At 34.3% G+C, this 21,460-nt stretch overlaps 1 protein-coding gene across 2 annotated transcripts in view; it reads left to right on the forward strand.

Annotated features, from left to right (window-relative positions):
- Nucleotides 1-21,460, forward strand: part of LOC110467090 — a 100,433-nt gene that overhangs the window by 42,878 nt on the left and 36,095 nt on the right. Inside the window, exons 6-8 of one of the 2 annotated variants that reach the window (XM_021524004.1) lie at nt 2,895-2,927; nt 4,583-4,781; nt 4,909-5,030. In XM_021524004.1, coding sequence (XP_021379679.1) covers nt 2,895-2,927; nt 4,583-4,781; nt 4,909-5,030 — 354 coding nt within the window. The remainder of the gene's footprint in view (nt 1-2,894; nt 2,928-4,582; nt 4,782-4,908; nt 5,031-21,460) is intronic. The other variant, XM_021524005.1, reaches the window with a different exon arrangement.

Below are 21,460 nucleotides of genomic sequence, written 5' to 3' on the forward strand. Positions count from 1 at the left end.
CTCACAACTTAGTGCCTTGTCTCATTAAGAAATGCCTAAAGGTACATCTTTGAATATTAGTAATGATCATGATAAGGTTTTCAAACCAAAAAATAGTATATGACAAAATTGAATTAAAAACTATAACAACATAGACATTTGAGATTCAGTGAAACAGTGAAACTTGCGATTGATAACTGCTGATGATTCAAAACATTAATGCAACTGTGGAATTTAAAAAGATGGTAGTGTATTTGCTGTATATGACATTCTCTGTCAACCACACACAGTATCAAGTAGGTATGCACCATTTATGTTGTTTGCTCCGGTCCAAACCAGTTTTACCCCACACTGACAGGGTAGCAAGGTGTTGGAGAGATGCCATGGGAAGACATTCAATCTTTATGTCCATTTGGTTGGAAATGTTGTATTAGTGTAGACTAAGAGACGAAATTCTTGTGGTTGAGGTTTTATCAAAAAGATATATATTATAGGACACATAGACTTGAGATGTTTGTCATTTTATTTTTCTGATTTTTTTTTGATTTTATATATTGCTTAGAGTTTATCAGCTACTTAAAAGTCTTTTTGATCTTCGCAATCTTTTTATTTTTTTTGTAGGCATTCAAAATGTAATGATGGAAGCATGGGTATTTAATATCTGAAAAGAAAGTTTTATCATCATATCACATCATGTTTTGGTAGTTTGGATGCTAACGAGAAAATACATCATTCAGATGTTATCTGTGTAATTGTCATGTTTGAAGTCTAGCATCATCAATCCCTGTGATGTTTGGTGAAATGTACCTATAAATTAATAGAAGTTACCTGAATGGTCTTACTTAAGACATGTCAGGTGCATAAAGAACAGTTCAACACTTGCATCTATTTCAATGAGGGCATATGTAATAAGTAAGGTTTTAGGTCTAACAAAGCATACCTCAGGCAAGTGCTATTGTCTTTTTTAAGGCATACTTTTAATTGAGTTTTTTTTAAATCTAGGCAATTCCAATTATAAAGTAGCAGAACTCATTTTAGAATCAGAAACTTATAATACAGTGTTAAGTACATGTTTTTTTTATTCCGGGTTCTATACTGTGTAAATATATATTTAGAGCCTGCAAGATGTTAGATCATTTCTACAAGTTAAATTAGTCCTGAGTAGCCTCTAGGTGTAGTGGATCATGTCGTTTGTCCCAGGTTATAACTGTTGGCAGGTCACCCATCAATCTCACGACCTGATGGAGCCTATCACACATTACCTGTCCTGCTGTCAGGACATCAGTTTGTTTACAAAACCAGTGAGATATCTCAGAACCTGCTACTTAATCAGAAACACCTCCTTGTGTTTGTGGACTGATGTCCTCCAACTTTAGATAAAGAGGTTTCTGGAGTAACATTTTATCATCTTGAATTTTTCTTAACAGTGTTATAATATGAAAAAAGTAAACTTGTCTAGATTACAGAGGATCTTCCACATACTTGGTTAGTTCCAAAATGTCCAGGCAAATAAGTTCCCATGAAGAGAAATGATCTCGTTTGTCCAGATCTTGTGTACATTGAGGACCCACACTTTTAGTATTCTCTTCCTGTTTCTCTTATTTGTTCACACCTTTATATTGATTTGTAAACACGTTTACATTGTAAAATGAAGGCAATGTATATCATATTTAAAGCTGGAGAAAACATGTCATATGTCTGTGGAATGTGTCCTTTGTTCACCCCAAAGGCAGCCTACAGAATGCCTGCTATGTAGGCTGTTTATGATGAGATATACAGGTATATGTGTCTACCTGTATACAGAGGTGTAATTTAATGACTTTCTGACATGTACTTCACCTTATAAAGAGATAAAGATGTTAAGGTTTATGTGGGCCCTTCCCTATAAATCACAAACTTTGACTTTAGATTTTATTTTTATTACTGTGCATGCTTTCCTGTAGGTTGTTTCTGGTAAATAACAGTAGCCTCCTGGAGAGATATTTTTGGAAAATTGGAATATCTCTTTATCATATGTACTGCAATAATCTTATTTGATAAATGTTAATTTTACCATTTTTTTTCCTAAAAAACTGGTCAACTGATTCACTATGACAAGGATCGGAAATCCTGTTCTATACTTTTATTTTCCTGTGTAGGTAACAGTATTGTGTCTGGGGGACACAACATGGCTGTGTAGGTAACAGTATTGTGTCTGGGGGACACAACATGGCTGTGTAGGTAACAGTATTGTGTCTGGGGGACACAACATGGCTATATTGTCAGTGTCCTACACTGTAATAGGTNGAGGTGGTTTCATGTAATATTGATCACAATAAATAATATGGTGGTTATTTTTTAGACATTGATGTGGTAAATGTTCTGTGCGATCATTCAATAAGCAAAAAAACTAAACTATTAATGGTTATTGATTGCTGATGTGTTTTTTTATTTATTTTTATACCAGAGACTCTATTTGACTTCGAGGAAGGGGGGGGGATAAGATATTGTTATTTTTACCCCCAAAAAAACCCACTTTCTTATTCCTGAAATTTAAGTGCTTTGGTGACGAATTTTCATATAAAACATTTTTCATACAAAGTAGTTTACTAATATTTCCTGTCAACACAAAGGCAAGTTTCTTTTAAACCAGACAGAGTTATCTCCCTTCTTCCTGATAAATGGGTTTGATGTCTCTCTGCATGGCCATGGGTATAGACAAGCAGCATTTTTACTGCCTACAAAACCATTTCCTTATATACATGCATCTACCTACATGAGTGATTTTGTTTTATATTGTTTTAGTCTTGACTTTTTCCGTCAATATTCAGTACTATTCAGGTTTCAGGATGGATTTACTACAATGTAGTCTGGTTATGTACACGTTCACAGTCAATTCTGTTACTGTTGCCTGACAAAAAAAACATTGCTTTCAGATATCATCAATGACAAGTTTGACAACCAAGTTTGTAAGTGATGTCGGTGAAATATCCATCCACCACCTGTAATTATGTGCTTTTTGTGTTGGAAGTCTAGGGGAGGCAACTCCAATAGAACTGTGACATCTGCTTTTACTGGTTCTGCACATACCGAATCTACAGTTACACCCTGTAATAAATACTCTGTTTACTCTGTGTACAAACTCACATACTCATCCATGATAATAACTTCTAAAACAGTCAATAACTAAAAAGATATCATTGATTTAAACATGCATTGTTGCTCATTTTAACTTCATTGTCAGATTATCAAAACAAGTTAACTTCATCATAAGCTTACCAAAATAAAAAAAACAAATTACCGTGTATGTATTTGTAAAAGTACCCTAACACATTATGTGGATTGTGAACTCCTGAAGTAAGGTAAACTATACATTTTGTATCCAATCATTTATATAGTACAGTGTATAAAAACTTGTATCTTGAAAGCTTCTCCTAACTGACTGTGTTAGCAGGTGGTACAGGTACTCATTAGATCTTCCTAATAAAAAATCTATCAATAAATCTGCACAGATGCTCAGGTAGACAGTATAAAATAATATATATCGCATCTCTAGAAGTTGACTCTCACCCTGAAAAAATAAAAAATACCAAGCATTCAATTTTAAAATCTGTTTAACTTTCATTGAACGCATGTTCTTTATTAGAATTGCTTAACTCATTCACCCCTGAAGTTTCATAATGAACTATTCCAACCTTTATAATGGAAGGGTTCAAATGTGTCTTCAGGGGTGAATGAGTTAATGATAGAATCAAAAGGAAAATCATAATATTTAATATATGTAGATTATATTTTATATGTGTATATTTATTTGTACTATAAAGCTACAGGTGTGTGGATCATGGTAAAGTGTGTTGTATTTCATTGTCACCAGATTTTAGTGAAGATTCATATTGTGATTAAAACTACTGGTATGGGGATCCCATTGTATAACGTCGTATGTAATCTAACCTTCCGACACCAGGAAGCAATCCTGGTGACATCTGAAGGATATTTATCTTGTAACTAATTATATATATATAATTATCATTTATATAATATGTATAGCTACTAACGGCATGTAAAACTTTGTACAAAATCATAAAAAAAATCTATACCATTTTACTATATATACTGAATTTGTCCTAAAATTCTCAATGTGTACTTCTAAACAGTTTGAAAAAAATGAAAATAAATCTTTCAAAATTTCCAAAAATAAATCTTTCAAAAAAAAGTTTATTTTTTCGATAAAGATGGAAAATTATGGGATAGGGCACTTACTGGGTCAAGTATGATTCATATTTACTTTTTAAGACAGAAATGATTGTTGTGTTGCAAAAAAAGTCTGATATGATATATGTGTGGTTGTTGACTCTGCAGTGGCTTAGAACAATATGACTTGTACAGTAACTAGTTTGAAATGTGATAATTGAAAATGATCGGGAAAGGGACCTGTAAAAATAGTAGCGCAATTTTTTTCCATATGATTCATGATAGAGCTTTATTTTTGTTTATTGAAAAATTATGCTTTATTATTTCTATTTCTTAAAAAGCTATTATTGACTTGAGAAGTCATGAACAATAATAATTCAAGGATTGATTGTGAACATATTACACATCATGTCAAATGTTTGTTTCTCTTCAGAGCTACCATGAAGAGCTACTGAAGCAGTCCCCCCGCCACAAGCTCTTCAATGAATATGCCAAGCAGCTGCTGCAGCGCCGCTCTGGCTTGAAAGGGGAGATAATGAAATGCCTGAACCACGTAAACAGCCAGTGGGAGGTGGTGGAGAAGGCCGTGTCCTGTAAGGACATTTGGCAGGATAAGGAAACCATGCTCAAAGGTAATACAATGTACACACACAACAAATATAAACTTTTTGGAATTTATTCTTTCTGGGTAAATTATATCATTTTGAAAAAAAAAAACTGCTATTTTTATGGTTATCATTAATATTATTTATTTGATAGATCTTGAGGCGGACATTGTGTGCCTGAGAAAATGGCTGGATGGAGTTGAGCACAGTCTGTCAACCTTCCAAAAACCTAATTTCACTGATGACGAGCTACACAGGAAACTCCTGGAGCATCAGGTATGTTGTCTGATTGATTTCAATCTATAAACTCTGCTGTGAAATAAAGCTGGCTGATAAGGTATAGTTATTAAACCCATAGGAAGATTTACAATGGTGTCGGATGGTGGCCGACAAATTCAAACAAAGGGAAACAACCGGTGTTTGTGAGTTTTGTGGTCAAAGGGAAATAACTAAAGAAAATAGTTTTTCTGTCTAAGGGAAATAACTCATGGAGGTTTGAAAGAATTTATTGGTAGCAAAATTTAATATATTGGGGATTTTGTAAGGTGAAAGGCATGTTGCCAATTTAGTCATGAGGTGTCAGAGTTGACATACAGTTGACAGGGTCTTGATTATTTGATATATCATGACAAGACATAATTAAGAATGTCTTTGTCATCAAATCAAATTTGAAAAGATGTGCCCTGGTCTAAAAGTTTATTATATTTATTTGATTGATTGCCCTACCAGTGATAGAAGTAAAAACAGTAAAATCGTTTTAATCAAGTTAGAAGACTGGAAAAAAACACTTCTTCAGCTGGAATGTTACAGTGGCTTATTGTTTAGAAATTTTACCTGTCCCATAACTTGTCTAAATGTTAAAAAAACAAAACAATGAAAAATGGGAACAAAGAATTCTCTGAGTGGCTGTGTTGTGTTAATTTAGACATCTCTGCTAAATTGAACCCTGTATAAACCAGATTTACAAGCAGATCCTAATGTATAATGTTTTATCTTAATGGAGCCTGTTTGTAATGGAAAAGCAGACACAGTGACAGTAGTGTTCATTTTAGAAAAATTGACTCATTGGTTTTTGATTGAGACAGGTCAGACACAGTAATGCTCGTTTTAGAAAGGTCAGACACAGTGATGTTCATTTTAGAAAGGTCAGACACATTGGTGTTGATTTGGACAGGCTGCCACAGTGATGTTTGGTTTAGAAAGGTCTGACACTTTGATTTACGGTTTAGACAAGTTCCACTGTATGTAAACCCTAGTCTATTTATAGATGAACGCGTAATAGAACTTTCTTCACCATATACATCTGATTTGTGTGATTCCAAACAGGGATAAATACCCTGAGGCCCCACCCCAGTGAAAATGAACTATGATTACCCTTTGAACATATTTAGATGTCAATTACACAGTGGTGTGTGTATTACGGTCTCGTGTCGTCGCGTAGGAAGTAAGGGATTGATTGATGCTCTGGACTCCTAGTGACAGGGACGCTGGTGTGTGATGAGTTATGACGAGCCGTTCACCCATCTGACTTTTTACCTGCTCAGGTGTACAGGTTGTAGAACATAAATACACACCTGAGGCAGGTATTTCTTAAATTGCTTCCTGCTGAACCGGTGATTTGTATTTGTTTATCTATATTTACATGGTCACAAGGCTACTATTGTTACTGTATCTGTATTGTAATATACATGCTGAACAGGTATACAGTCCTATTACTTACACTGATATGGATTATAGAAATATTTACCTGTCTGTGTCAGGTATATAACTGTTTCTGATCAGGATCAGCAGGACACACCTTCAGTTTTATTGTGAAAATTTTAGATGAATAATTTTGACAACCCTGGGGATAAAAGATTGATCAGGTAATCTAGATATTCACAAAACATCTGGCTTATCTGTTGTTTCATGATTAATACCCGAGGACAAGATACATATCTCCATACCAAGGTACATGTTTACGATATTAATCACAGGTAAGTGCTGAAATGTATGTTAAAACTTTAACATGTACATAAACTGTCTATAAGAATTATACTGTTTGTACAATACCTGTAAGATTGTCAACGAATAGACATTTACCTGTAGAAAAGAATGTCTAGTATTGATACAATATTACCATTGACCTGGAAAGGATTTGTGATTGATACCTGTAATTTGTATTATAAATAGATGGATTAGACATAGTAAAAGTAGGGAAATATTTGTATTTGTGATCACGTAGAACATCACCAATAGCTTTTGGCACACCCTGTCAAAATACTGACGATTTACAAACCATTGTACGTAATTTTGTTCGAATATGGCTCTTAAATACGAATTAAAAGCTATTCTTTTCATTTATGTCAGGGATCAAGTCCTTTTATAGAGTAACGTTTCATTCATGTAGAGAAAAAATAACAAAAATTCAACAATGACATGTTAATTGAAACCTCCTGAATTGAAGTTTATTCAATTCTGTATTTAAATTTTTGTATACAAATTTTTGATAAATTCTTAAAGTATGTTCCTGCTGATTTTCACACACGTTAATTGAGATATGCTGGATTGTTGTTGTGAAATTAGATTTGAAATGTTGAACACGTTTATTCAAATCTATATTAAACTTTTAGTATACAATTTTTCAATAAATTCTAAAGAATGTTCTTGCTGATTCTTCATAAAGAAAGCATTATGGTAACTTATCCGTTACCTTGTATCAGAGAACATCTGAGCTTTCCAGTAATATCAACAGCGATATCAAATTTAGATATATATATAAAAAAAAATATGTTCCAGTCATGCTATTTGTAATATGCATCTGAAAGTTAACATACAGATATATATCATACATGTTTATATCCACATAAAAACTGTTCCATTTATATTTAAGTAGCATCATTGGTATCCACAGTAAGAAATCTTAAGGCATTGTGACGGCTTATTATTTTTTTTTCATTTTATACAGTTTCAGTTTACATGTTTACCTGAATACACAATAGGAAGTAAAGGAACATGTGTTTTCTCAAGTTTCAGGATTATTCACAATTAGAAAAAAAAAGTTGTTTTGTTTTAAAGTAATGATTAAGTCATTTGATTCCAAGTGAATCTGTTATTTTAATCCTACTCTGGATCTAGATTTACCAAATGTAGCTCGCTCGATGATAAAATAGGATAAATTACATAAAAAAGTCTGGATTAACTTCTGCTGTTTTGTGTCTACAGCAGATTATATTTCACTTTCAATATCGCCTTACTGAATCAATAGCGATTCATTTCACCAGACTAAACCCAATGCACTGTTCAGTGAAAGAGAATAAAATTGATTTTTACCTCAATATAAAGTGACGAGCATGGCTTAAATAGAATGGCTACGTGTGAATATGTTTTATAAAAGTCATCTTTTTGACATGTTGATTGACAGCTGTTGTGTTCGTTGGTGTAATGAAGTGCAGATCTGTGAATTGTCACAAAAGATTAGCGTAATGTGTGTAACAGCGGGTTGCCTTGGTGACGTGTCAGATACAAGCTGTCGATGTTCACTTTTATGAATAGGTCACATGATTTTTGATACAATGTATTTTTATTCAGTTTAATTAATTTGATTTTAGAAGTATAGGAGGAGAATGAGTTCTTATGATTTCAATCTGAAGTAGTGTTTATAACTTTTTTTACTTTTATTTTACGAAAGACTTTGACTGCAAAGTTACGACCATTTTAACCCATTTACAACCTTCTTATCCATTTCGTGTTTACAACTGTGTCTACAGGTGCACTACTTAACAACCATTAATTGTACCTGGTACTAGTGAGGTTACATGTCCTCTTCCACGGGCTGACAACTATTTTAAATAGTTTTAAAGGTTGACTTTAAGGAAAACTCTATTTGATTAACAGTAATGTCTTTATGAAGGTGTTAAAATCTGTGTAATCAGATGTATCTTTTGAACACTGACCTTTTCTCTACTAGTGTGGTCAAGTATGCTGTTGCATTACAAGGACAATGTGTTGCATGTTGTTAAATGGTATCGGCAAATACCACTGTCACTCAAGCTCTACAGTGTAAATTGTGTAATCCAAGTATGGGAAATCTTACATTGTTCAGCTGTGGAGATTTGGAGAACGGCTGCTTGCAGCTTAAACAGAATTGGTGTTCCCTGGTTGAAATATACAGATCATAATTCATCATGCTCCCCAATGCCAGAAAGCATTTTGGGATCCAAGTGTCTTAAAGAATCTGTAGCAAAAATATAATTGTTTTTTAGGATTATAATGTTAAATGCCCGGAATCATGGTGTTAAACTGCCTTTATCCAGTTAAATGAATGGTATTTCATTTCAGTTTTTTTAACATTTGAACACGAAAATAGTTAAGAGTTTAAATCATTAGCGTTCCAAGAGTAGTCCTGAAGCAGGGAAAGAAATCGCTCACACAAGTTAATGGTATTCTGGGTGAATTTTGACATCTGAAGATGTGAGGGGCTGCAATGTAATCTAATTTTCATAAACCTAATCAGACTGTGGCTGTGCTATTGATCTGTGATGAAATTAAGCCTCGATCTGTCACTAAAGTGAAGGACGTAGCCTGAAACAGCGGACTGTTGTGCCCTAAAATTCAATCCCATACACAGGGATAGTATACCATTATATGTTTCATACTTTTATTTTAGTAAAACAAATCTTGTAGGCGCTTCCTGGTAAAATGTGGAAACAATTAATAGATGGTTGTGATTATATTCATTAAAATCATGTTATGCGGAGAGTTTTGAGGTTGAGAGAATTGTTAGTGAAAGGATAGTAAATTGATGTACTTTAGTACGTATCAGGTTTTGGGAAACTATACAACAAAATACAGACAAGAAAGGTTGATATAAATATTAATTAGACAAATAGATGTTACAAGGTCAATATAGCTTTCAAAATACATTTGAAAAAGCTTAGCAAAATGTGTCTCTATAGATAAAATTGATGCACAACGGTAAAACGATCCGAAAGGAGCAACCCTCCTTTATGATTATTTCTAAAATTTGCTGACAATGTTTTGTAGAGTGCTAATGGGAAGTTGTTTGGATCCACTACTATACCTACTTCATATTGACTAGTGTTTATATGAAATCCTCATATGATATAAATTACATAGTGTTTAGATTGATCCAACTTCATTATTTTTTACACTTAACTACCAGAACAGATAAGTATGGACACACAGATGTTAATATTACCTTTTAATTACTTCCATTTGCAAAAATAAAAATTAAACAAATTGTCGGCATCCAATAAGATCTGGATGGTTAAATGAGGTCCCAGATTGTGTTTATGTAACTGAATGGCCTAGATGTCTGGACATCAGGGTGTGGACTAGAATGGAACAGAAATATTAATTAAGTTTCTAGCAGACAGTTAAGTTATTTCAAGTAATATAGTGTTTCATTATTTAGCTCAAATCCTATTATTTTTATAGAGTAGTGAATAAGTCTATTTCTAATGTCCCCTTGAGCATAAATAAACATTTGTTTGTTAACTTACAAATTCTGTTTGGTGATTTATAGTCATATCACAATATAAATCCTTCATTTATGTGGCTGAACATTTTTTAGGAGGGATCAAAAAATGAAAAGAAAATATTCTTAAAAGAAACAAAATATTTTGGAAGCTTTGATGCGTGCAGTTATTTTTTCACATCACTAATTTTTACTTATTCCAAAAATAATCTTCTGCATGACATGATTGGTGTTAATTGGTTAAAATTTGCTGGTGACGTTAAGTGTCAGCAATCACCTGGAAGTCAGCTGTTAAATCAGTCATTGTGCTTGGTAGTTAATTCACAGCAGGTTACCTCCAAGCCAATGAGATTAATAACGTAATTTGTCTCATATTTGTACCTATTTTAAGCAAGGTCTTGCAATGTATGTAAATTATCTTTTATACATAGTTGGAAAGTATAGCAAGCACATGCCGCCTCCTACAGAAAATCAATAGGTCTAGATTGCTTCCTAGCAGGCATACACAGAGAGAGCGAAAAAACTGTCCTTAGAGCAATCGACCAATCGGATGTATCGGTGCAACGGCCTCTGATGAAATTTGTTGCATTCACTGTAAAAAAAATAATCAGGGAAAACCACACACACTTTAGGATATCTTATCCATTTTTTTCCGGTGATCATCATTTTGTTGTTTTTATACCTGTTTGGATATATCTGAGGCCTTACTTGTTTTGAAGCTTGACATGTGATCTGTGTTAGTGACTGAGATTGCTACAGTACAAAGTCTTGATTAATTTGTACAAGTGGGCAGCTACTGTCGCGTGATTACAACATACAGACATCATCAGGGGATTATTGATGAAAAACATTTCCAGTGATGGTTGCTGGCTGTTTTAGTAAGTATAGAATAAGTATGACACTGTTTATTGTGAATGGGAAAACATGTCTTCATATGCATTGTTCGTTTTGGTGTGAATTTTCACTTCTGTTGATGTGGTTTTGTCCATATTTCATTTCTGTAATTCGTGTGACATCAACATAGCTTTCTTTGAATTTTACTTTTAACCAATATCCCTCACTTACAAAAAATCAGTTTAATTTGTAAATTGCAAGAATTTTTATGACGGTTTAATTAAATATCTCATTTCTTTTAAATCTGTTATGACATGAATTAGTTATTTCTCTTTGATATGTTATAAAATGTGAAATGCTTTAGGAATATTAAATTGCATTTGTTTTTACTAAATTCATGAAGTTAAGGGAAGCCGTACATGTAATATTTTACAGTATGGTGAATTAAGATGACCTATTGGTATATGCCAGTCTTGGGTGGTCCATCAGAAACGGCAGTAATGGACACAGGTCAAAATGATAGCATTGTGTGTGTGTCTATTTACAAATGATAGTCAATATGACAAGATATGTCAGATAAATGTTCCTCATCTTTAGACAGACCGACTGGTGCTATAAAGCTGACTGGTTACTGAGAGAGATGGTTCTCTGTTGGAACGCCTAATTAGTCTCTACACTTATAGGATGTGTATCTCACTACACAACCGACCGTTGTTATTCATCAGATACGTCTTTATGCTAATATTCCATTTAATAATGCCTCCCTATTGATCTATATACATGGCGATAACATTATATTATGGACATATTGAGATAGACTTTCCGTGTAATGTACCCCCGAAGACATATATAAATAGGCGTGTGGATATGATGATCTTTGTACTGTTCAAGTACATACTTCTATTGATGAAAACCGTATATGGCCTCGAGCGTTCTTATCTAGCCATGTTTTCATTTGTTAAAATACACATCTGATGTGCAACATAAGGCTTTTATGATTTGTTGATGAGTGGGCGGGGCTTATGTTTAAACAGCTAGCAATGCCATATATGGAAAGTTGATGGAAAGCTATAGGTAGGTAAATAGAAGGAAGGTTATGCTCCACTTAATAGGCGCCTAGTTTTTCATTTGTTCAAACTCACCTGTCATGCTTTAGAGCTTTTCCTTGTTGTAACTTCGGCACACTAGATGTACAGCATGTTTTGGTAGTTGTGGTGATGGGATATTTATGTAACTTTTTCGAGCAGAGTCTTCACATTTGAGGTATGTTAAGCTTTTTATTCGATTTTTCCTTCACTTTTAAAGAAGGTTTATAGGGCACTAGTTGTTTTTGTCACTACCACAGAGGCCATCTGTGTTGCCACGTTGGTTCTATAGGACAAACCTGTGGTAAGCATATGTTATACCAGTGTGTATAACCCAACGACTCGTAAGTCTTTGGCCACGGTCTGTTGCTTTTCTTATTGAATAGTCATCCCCTGTGTTAAGAGCACTAAAAGTTATCTTGTAATAACTAAACTACACATCAAATCTCTTAATTATTTGTCAATAAACTCCGTGTTTTTTTGTCGGTGTGACATGTTTGTGTTTATGTAGGAATGTTTATAGTAGCTCCAACATTTTGATTCAAACAGGGATAGATGTTTATTTATAGGCCTTATCCCTTTTTAATCTTTTATCACTTCTTAAATAATTTGTTGAAAACAGGTTTGGGAACATTTGAGGAGTTTTTGTCCAAGTTTTAAAAATGGATTGATGTTTATAAATTCCACATTGGTTACACTTGGGTAGGTCTGAGATACAGAAATATTCATTAAGGAAATGTTAAGGGAGGTAACTGAGACATTATACAGGTATAAAATGTAAAGTAGCTTGTTACCTTAAATTTACTGAACTGGAAATTAAACTGATTTTTTTGAGAATCTAGAAAATTAATGCAGACTGGTGACAATGTCTAGACTTTGAATAAGTGTAGTACATCGTAGTTTAATATTGAGGGGATAGTTTTCATATAAAGGGAGACACTTAGAGATTAGAAGTTAAAATACTTGTGTATAAAGATACATATATTTATTGTGAATCTGACTCTTAGTAACATCTGCTAGTTCCTTAATTGTTACCAGGTCAGATGTTTTGAGGTTTATCTTGATTTATTTGTGTCAGCAAAGCTCTTCACAAAGAATATATTAAAAGCAGTTAAAATATCATTTCATTATCTTCGTATTTCTGTTAAACCATGGTAGCTTTTTTGAAAATAGGACTAACTGTCAAAATGAGTAGCGAAGGTTTTATTTTTGCTGTTTTTGTGACATGTAATATAGGCAAAATATAAACACCATCAACTGTTTGCTTATTGCAACCAAAAATATATGTTCCAGAAACAAATCATCAGATTTTGACCCCACAAAATAAAGTGGACTGTGTGGGAATGGTTGGGAGTAGGGAACAATTTTACTACCTGTGTTGTAAGTCATAAGGACACGTTTTGCCCATACATTTCCCAGAACTACACAGGGCTAAGGATTTATGAGAATGATAAAACATAGCTTGCCCTCATATGGTCATTTTTGATTCCCAGGGCCAGCTTAGTGGCGATCCCGAATGGTCAGTCTTACATCTATAGTGGTCAGCTGATGGATTGATTTACTGGTCACCTGTGGATAACCATATGAAAAGTTGGACATGACAGCTACTGATCATAACTTATGGGTACAATTGAATTATTTATTGCTGGTGGTCACATTCGTGTTGTCATGTATTTCCCTTGGGTCTATAAATAGTACTGGTGCCTCAAGGTTATGTTTGCTATTCTCTTCTAATATGTATACACAATACGTACGTACATGCACAAAGACACAAACTAGTCTACATCGAACAATTCATTGAGGAGGTACAAATAAGCAACATTATCTTTCCCCTAAGTAAACACTTCTTAATGAGAAAATATCTTTGCAAAAGCATTGACCGAAGTTTAAAAAACCCTAAAAACTTTGTATTCAAAGGAAGATTTTCAAGCAAGGATTTAGACCTATTTTTTCGGGTTTTTTGGATGAAGGTTTGTTTAAAGCTCATCTCAATTGTTGAGTTCTTCGAGCCTCTGGTAAGCTGTGACCTACAGTATTTTTTCATAATTTTTGGGGGATTAAGTTTGTTTTAAGATCAGCTTCGAGCCTCAGGTCTATATATGGCACGGTAAATAGGCTGGAGTTGTAATGAGTAGAAGTTTGTTAAAATCTCTACCATATTGTAAATTGTTCACCCTCTCTGTACTGTGATGTGCCATTACCAACACTTAGTGTTTTGACATTATCCATCAATATCAGCGCCCAGATCTAAGGTTACAAGGTTGAAAACTAAAACCCCAATCCCGCTGATCCCAATTTTATCAGCGCATCTCATCGGGATCGCTTTCTTTGTTGGTGTTTCTATTTTAAATTTAAGGGAAAAATGCGCGGCACTTTGTGTGTGGATAGATTAGATTTACCTACCTGGGTGAAGACGATCATTAGTCATACTATACGTACAGTTCTCTTTCCGTGCCATTGTGCGCCCAGGTTTACGTGAGATGGGATATGTTCGGATAGATTGGATGTAAACATTGCATTGTCACTTTATGTTTTCCACTTGAATACATTCTCAAAATGAACCAAAGGATTTGTGGCATAACATAGAACAAGGAAGGGCTTTTATCAACTGTTTGTCCTGTAAACAGTGTCAGAAAAAGGATAGAAAAGAATATAAGATTGATTGCAAAGAATACTTTTTTGGAAATTTTACAATAGATATTGATTGGAAGTACAGTTTGATAGGTTTGTAACATTTACTTCTGGTATGTTGCCGAAGTGTCTACAAACATTGTAGCATGTCTGTCTCTCCGCCCTCTACCTATCTCATCGGTACAAATAGTCTACTCAGTAATTTGCATGTTTGACAAAGTTTACAGAAGTGGTTGTCGTGACACTGAGGTAGGAATCATTACTTTCCGTCAGATTGAAAATTTGATCCGAGAATATGTATCCTGTATAAATACACGCTGTCAAAGCATGGTACACGTTCTGTCGTACGATCGTACTGAGTTGAACCGTGGCCCTCACGATATTGTTTGGTATTGTGATCGTGTTTCTCTTTAGAGGGCACTAAATGGGATAAAACCGTTGCAAGCTACAGCGAACTGGTTGATGAATTTTATTTCTTTTGCCGCCAAGGGCTGGGTTGTCAAAAGATGATCATCATTTTCATGGTATCATGGTTGAAAAGTTGTGATTTTATTGCGTGTTGTGTTTTCAACCATGGAGAACAGTTTTAGTTCACTCATCAATATTTAGCAGTGTCGATACAAACCATTGTAAATTTTTAATTTGACTCATTACTCGGTGTGGTGTTTTTTGGTGAGTGATGCAAATGTTTGTTTTTGATGACTTTATTTAGAACAGTAATTAGAAAAAAAATTGTTAATTCTGTTTGATAGCCAACATGCATGACAATGATTTTAATTGTAACACATAAGGGTGAACTTCCATGAACATCAGTTCTTATAAAGTGATCTTCAAGCTTCACAAAATTACTGTCCTGGTAAACTTCAACAAGCATCAGATACTATAAAGTGATCTTAATCTACACAGAAGTAATTCCTGGTAAATAATGATGAGCATCAGCCCTATATAATGATCTTAAAGTTACAAGGAAGCACAGTTCAGCTATAAATTATACTTTGGTGAGCATCGCCAGTCCCTGTAAAGTAATTTTGCAATTATAAAGAAGTACCTTAGTAAATTTCACAGTAGATGTATTTGCATTCTAAAGGATACATTGCCAGCTCAACTTTTGTTGGAGCAGTTATATTTTGCTATTATGGTTTATATACCTTATATGGTAATGCTGGTTTGTCGCTTGATGGCTTGCAGAGATATAAAGAATTTGCTGGTACTTTAAACCATAAAATTGTAGTCTAAGTCCCTCCTGAATGGAATTGAATATTCTTTCTCATTTGAAAGTCTCTTTCATCTCTATAAAAGCATTTACCATGAAGCAAACACACTTGATTAGGCCAATGGTATGCCTGGTTAAGTACGATTACATTTTCACGCAATTTCAATGTTAAAGGACGTCGGCCCACTAAAGTACTGGGTTGATCTGTGTAGGCCCTGCAGGCCAGAGAGAGTTGGGCAGGATGGTGCTAATTGCACATCATAGGCCAATAAAAGGGTCAGTTTATACATAAACCGTTAAATGTCTATGGGGCTGGACATCAGTTCGTGGGCATCAGTTCGCCTCGGGACAATCAAAACTTGACCATCTCTTCATGCTTGACCAGTGTAGATTGTAAGGTCGGTCAGTGGGGGCATGCAGGTGTTGAGATGTTTCATCGATCAGTGATTCTTGGCGTATTTGACAGAAATATCAGGGTTGGATAATATTAAAACAGTGTGATTGACTGGGTACCAGAGACATGCATACCTGTTAGTCACACCTGTCTGTATCTGTTAGTCACACCTGTGTTACGTGACTCTCGAGTGTAAACCAGGTATACATTGGAATGTTTGGACAGTCCAGTGTGTAGATCAAAGTGGATAGGTATTTCAGCTGACCACAGTGTTACCGGAGTTTGAAAGGATTTACAAAATATTGATATTAGCTGTATCTACTGAAGTACTTAGGTAAGTGTATGTTAATATTAGAACAGGTATGAAGTACACAGGTACTTTGTAGGTAAAAGTTAATACTGTACCAGGTGTGAAGTGCACAGGTACTTTGTAGGTAAAACTTAATATTGTACCAGGTGTGAAGTGCACAGGTAGGTAAAAATGAATTTTGTGGAAATATGCTCCCTCTCAGAAATACCCTGGGATGAAAATTGAAAGTCTTGTATTTGAACATTTGATAGTTGATCTGGTGAGGTAAGAATTAGTTGCTTTGGAATTGATGATAAGTTTTTTTATTAAATTAAACCAGATTAAGTTTCTTCCAGGAAGTACAGTTTTGTATAAGTGATTGTAAGTCTATGATGATTCTGCCAATTGGGCAATAGGGTACATGTTTAAAATAATGTTTGATAAGTGTTACTAATTCAATTAATGTTATGTAATAAGTTAGAAATAATGTTTTTCTTGTGAAAAGACATAATTAAAATGTAATTGAGAATACTCTAGAAAAGTAGTGCATCTGTACTAATGTGACAAATACTGGTCAACGATTGGTTGGTTTCCATTTCATGCCACTTTTTTCAATATTTAGTTATCAATGTATCTCAGTTCAATTGGGTTGTTAGATCAGCTACTTCCCATTTGTTCCCGATTAATAAAAATACATCGCATCGGTCAATAAAAAGAGCCATATTATTTCACTATAGAAGCAGGACATTGATTTGTAGAAATGGGGCGGTGTTTTTATTTTGTTACCGTAGAGATGACTTAGCAGCACCATTGTTGGCCAGGTAACCAGATTCAGATACATCATTTCTAATTTGTCTGGGTTTTAATTCCCTTTGCTGGCTCCTGATTGGACAGGAAATTATCCCGATATGGACACTGTATAACAAGCATCTGTTTGATGATCCTGGGGTGTGGACTGTTGCCAGAGTAACTATTTAATTAAAGGCTGTAACGTATGATAATCTGATAACGGCTTTGATCACATGAAGATACAACTGTCCAATCAAAGTCATTGTCACTTACACTGCTACCCAGCGGTCAGCCACCTCTGTCCTAATGAGTTTAGGTTGTTTCATAATCAATCGGATCAATCATGTAAGGTCGCGACCTTTTGTCACACAGCCGATGGATGGTATGTGTCCTAATCTTTAAATTAATGGTTTGATTTTACTGAAGGTTTATGTGTAATAGAGAATAAATTTGATGACCATTAAGCTGGTGTTTGAAGAGAAAAGGATGTAACTAGATGATATAAGCTGTAATTTCGAGGTGATATACTTTAGTTACAAGAGCTTTGTGATGACATTTAAGTGGTACTTTTATGGAATCTTTCCATTGCTTTCCTACAGAGTGGTTTGAATGTCATTTTAAAGTGAGGCTTTCGTTTATTGTAAGCTGTATTCTGTTAAATATCTATATTTTAGAGTGGAATTCAGTTTCTCGTACATAATAACACTAGTGTACCAATGAGTAACAAGCTGTTTGATATAGTAAGGACATCTTTTTAAAGTAATCAAACTTACCAAAAATTGTACATGACACTGTGACTGAATACTAACTGATTTCATTCTACAGTAATTTGAAATGGGAATATATTACTGAACAGTAGAATGTATTTGTTGTATTACTTGAAATATATATGTTGATTTGAAGAAAAATAATTCATATCAAAGCTTTTGAACCATATCCACCCATCTAAGTGGTTTGAATGATTTTTAAAAAGATGTTTGTATGTACTAAGCTTATAGTTATTTGATAAAACCATTATCAGTGGAAACCCTATCATGGTGAAATGAACTCTATAACCAAGTCTTTTCATTTCCCATTCATCAATACCAGTCATAAGGCTTGAGACAGGATATAAAGAGGTCAGAGTATTCCTAAAACATTCCTGGGAAAATACATACATTATAATGTTTCTTCTGAATAGGAAAATCTGTATACAAATTTTACACAATCTAGGAAAATTAGTTTAAGTGTAGGCGCGGCTGTTATAGCTGAAATCCACATATCAGGGAAATGGCATTCATGGTGGCCAAGTATAGATCTCTCCGTCTTTGTTGAGGGATATTGATAACATTATCAGGGACCTTACATTAAAAATCATAAATTCTAACTGAAAGAGTGAGGAGATTAATGCTACCAGGAGCTGACAGTTTCCTTGGGCCTGTCACAGATTGGGGAATTATATGACAGTAGATGTTGGCAGTCCTCTCACTGTGTGATCTTAGAAGTGTGTCAGCCCCATCATCTCAAAACTACTGGAACCAAGTTACAAGGTTTGTGTGTCAAGGTACAAGGTTTTTGTCAGCCCGGCCATCTCATACTGACAAAGCTACAGTAACAACTAGGGACAAAGTTTATGTGGTAAATGTGTCAACCCAATCATCTCGTAGTAACTGTAACCAAGATATAAGATTTCTGCGGTAAATGTGTAAGCCCCTTCCTCTGATATTAACTTTAACCAAGATATATGGTTTCTGTGGTGTCATCCCCATTTATCTTATAGCTATGGTAACCAAATGTCACCCTGGTGAAATACTAGCTGCTTTCTAACGACTCGGGCTAGGGAGAATTTCTTAAGCGTAAGACTAGTAAGTCAGAGGATCCGGGTTTGACTCCTGATGGAGGCATTGAAACAATAATGACCTGTTACACAAGGAACAAGGTTTCTGTGTTATGTGTATCTGCCCCATCATCTCATAGCTACAGTAACTAAGGAACAAGGTTACTGTGGTGTCAGCCCCATTATATCATATGCATTGGAACAGTATCCAAGATCTATGGTTTCTAAGTTTCAGGTCCATCATATCGTTTGTACTAACTAAGAGACATGCTTTCTGTGGTATCCGTTCTATCACAAGGTTCTGTGGTAAGTCAGGGTTTCAGTTTACCTATATATAGGGGTTTATCCTAATATGACAGTATTATAGCAATGATATAAATAATACTATAAACATGATAAAAACAAAATGGTGAAATAATCAAGAAAAAACATTTGTTGATTATGTAGCAAAATTTATTCAGAACTGAATTATAATTAATATGTAATAACTAATATTAAAACACATTTACCACATTGTGGTCTCAACGTCTTGTAATTTTAGAAGATAGGTGAGAAGTTTCAGTTATTGTGGGTAGTGTGAGACATAATGATCTTTAGAGGCACTGGTGTGGAAATAACAGCAAACACAAACACCCTGCCTTGTGATAAAACCATACGAAAATAGGATACAATAAACTGCCTTTAACACAGGAGCTGAAATCTAAACAGGACATCTTGATGGCTATATTTGTCAAAGAAAAGCACAGAATAAGTCATGAATGTCAGGTAATGGAAATTCACTGAGATCCAATTTTTCTATCAGTTTATTTAAGTTTGTAAGAAAATTTTGACAAATGTTTGTTTGCCACACACGCGTCTTTAATTTGATCAGATAGCTATAATTTTCGTATCGTTTCAAAAAAGTCCACCTGTCTTATTCCAATACAGAGATTTGGAGTAGCAATAACCTGTTAAGAAATACGTTGATAAAGTGTTTGGGCGTTTCACTTTGACACTTAATGAATCTTGTTAATCAGAAGCATGTAAACTTGATTAGGAATGTTGTAGGAACCTTGCTTCGTCACTTGTACCAGCCTAACCCTGTTACATCCTATCGTCTCTAATTTCATTTTATATCTGAAATAAAGATGGGGTTCATTTGCATGCGTATGCAGATTCTATTCCCCTGCAGTCATTACCTTTCTTTCTCGGTCATGACAGGAGTTTTTTCTGATCTGTATGATTGATACGAAGCACTGGTTTGCCCCATGAGTTAACCTGCAGGCTTGGGTCTAGCTGCACATGTTACATAATGTGATAATGGAATTTTGCAGTTCACGAGTTTGCACGTTTTTTGGAGTTGGATAATATTTGTTCACTGGTAAATTGGTATTCATTAGCGTTTTTATTGAGTGATTTGAACCGTCACTGTGAGACAGTAAACATTATTTCCCCACATATATTTGATGCTTCCATTCCGTTCATCTTCTACATTCAATACTCACAAGCAAAAATAAACCAATTACAGGTTTTATGTTTCATTGTCAAATTTAACAATGGATTCTAACAGAATTTTATCAATAATTCACCAAAATTAGAAAGATAAGTTTTATTTACAATATTGAAAACGTTATCAAATTCAAATGATAAATGTGTAAATGGTAATTATATTTTTTAGTTGACTTGAGCTCACAGTAAAGCTAACTTTTTCACATGTTATATGCTACCTCGGAGCTCAATTTGATTTAAACAATAACATATAATTATTTACCTCATTGTAATTGTTGCGTACATGTGGTCACAGTTAAATGCTATGTACCTGCTATCTTGAATGCATAGAGATCATATGGCCCTGAATTTTAAAGAGATAAAAACGCAATACAATGACCTCGAACTTAATGATATAATTCATTTAGTCAAAAAGTCAGCAGGGACACAGCTTTCATCAATCAAGGATAGCTACATTGTGTGACCTTTCCGTCCGAATCGACTATACGGGAAACATTTCAGTCTATGTAACCTTTAAAGTCGACATAGCTAGTACACCAATGGAAAGAAAAAGATTGATACAGAACAGTATTAAAGCTATCACAATCAAAAGAATTTCTTATTTTAGAATTTGAAATTATTTCAATATATTTTGTTGTAACATTAGTATGCAGCATCTTGTGCTTTTGGAGTATTGATTAAATTGAAG

Source organism: Mizuhopecten yessoensis, unplaced genomic scaffold (assembly GCF_002113885.1).
Source record: "Mizuhopecten yessoensis strain PY_sf001 unplaced genomic scaffold, ASM211388v2 scaffold11159, whole genome shotgun sequence".
NCBI classification, from domain to species: Eukaryota; Metazoa; Mollusca; class Bivalvia; order Pectinida; family Pectinidae; genus Mizuhopecten; species Mizuhopecten yessoensis.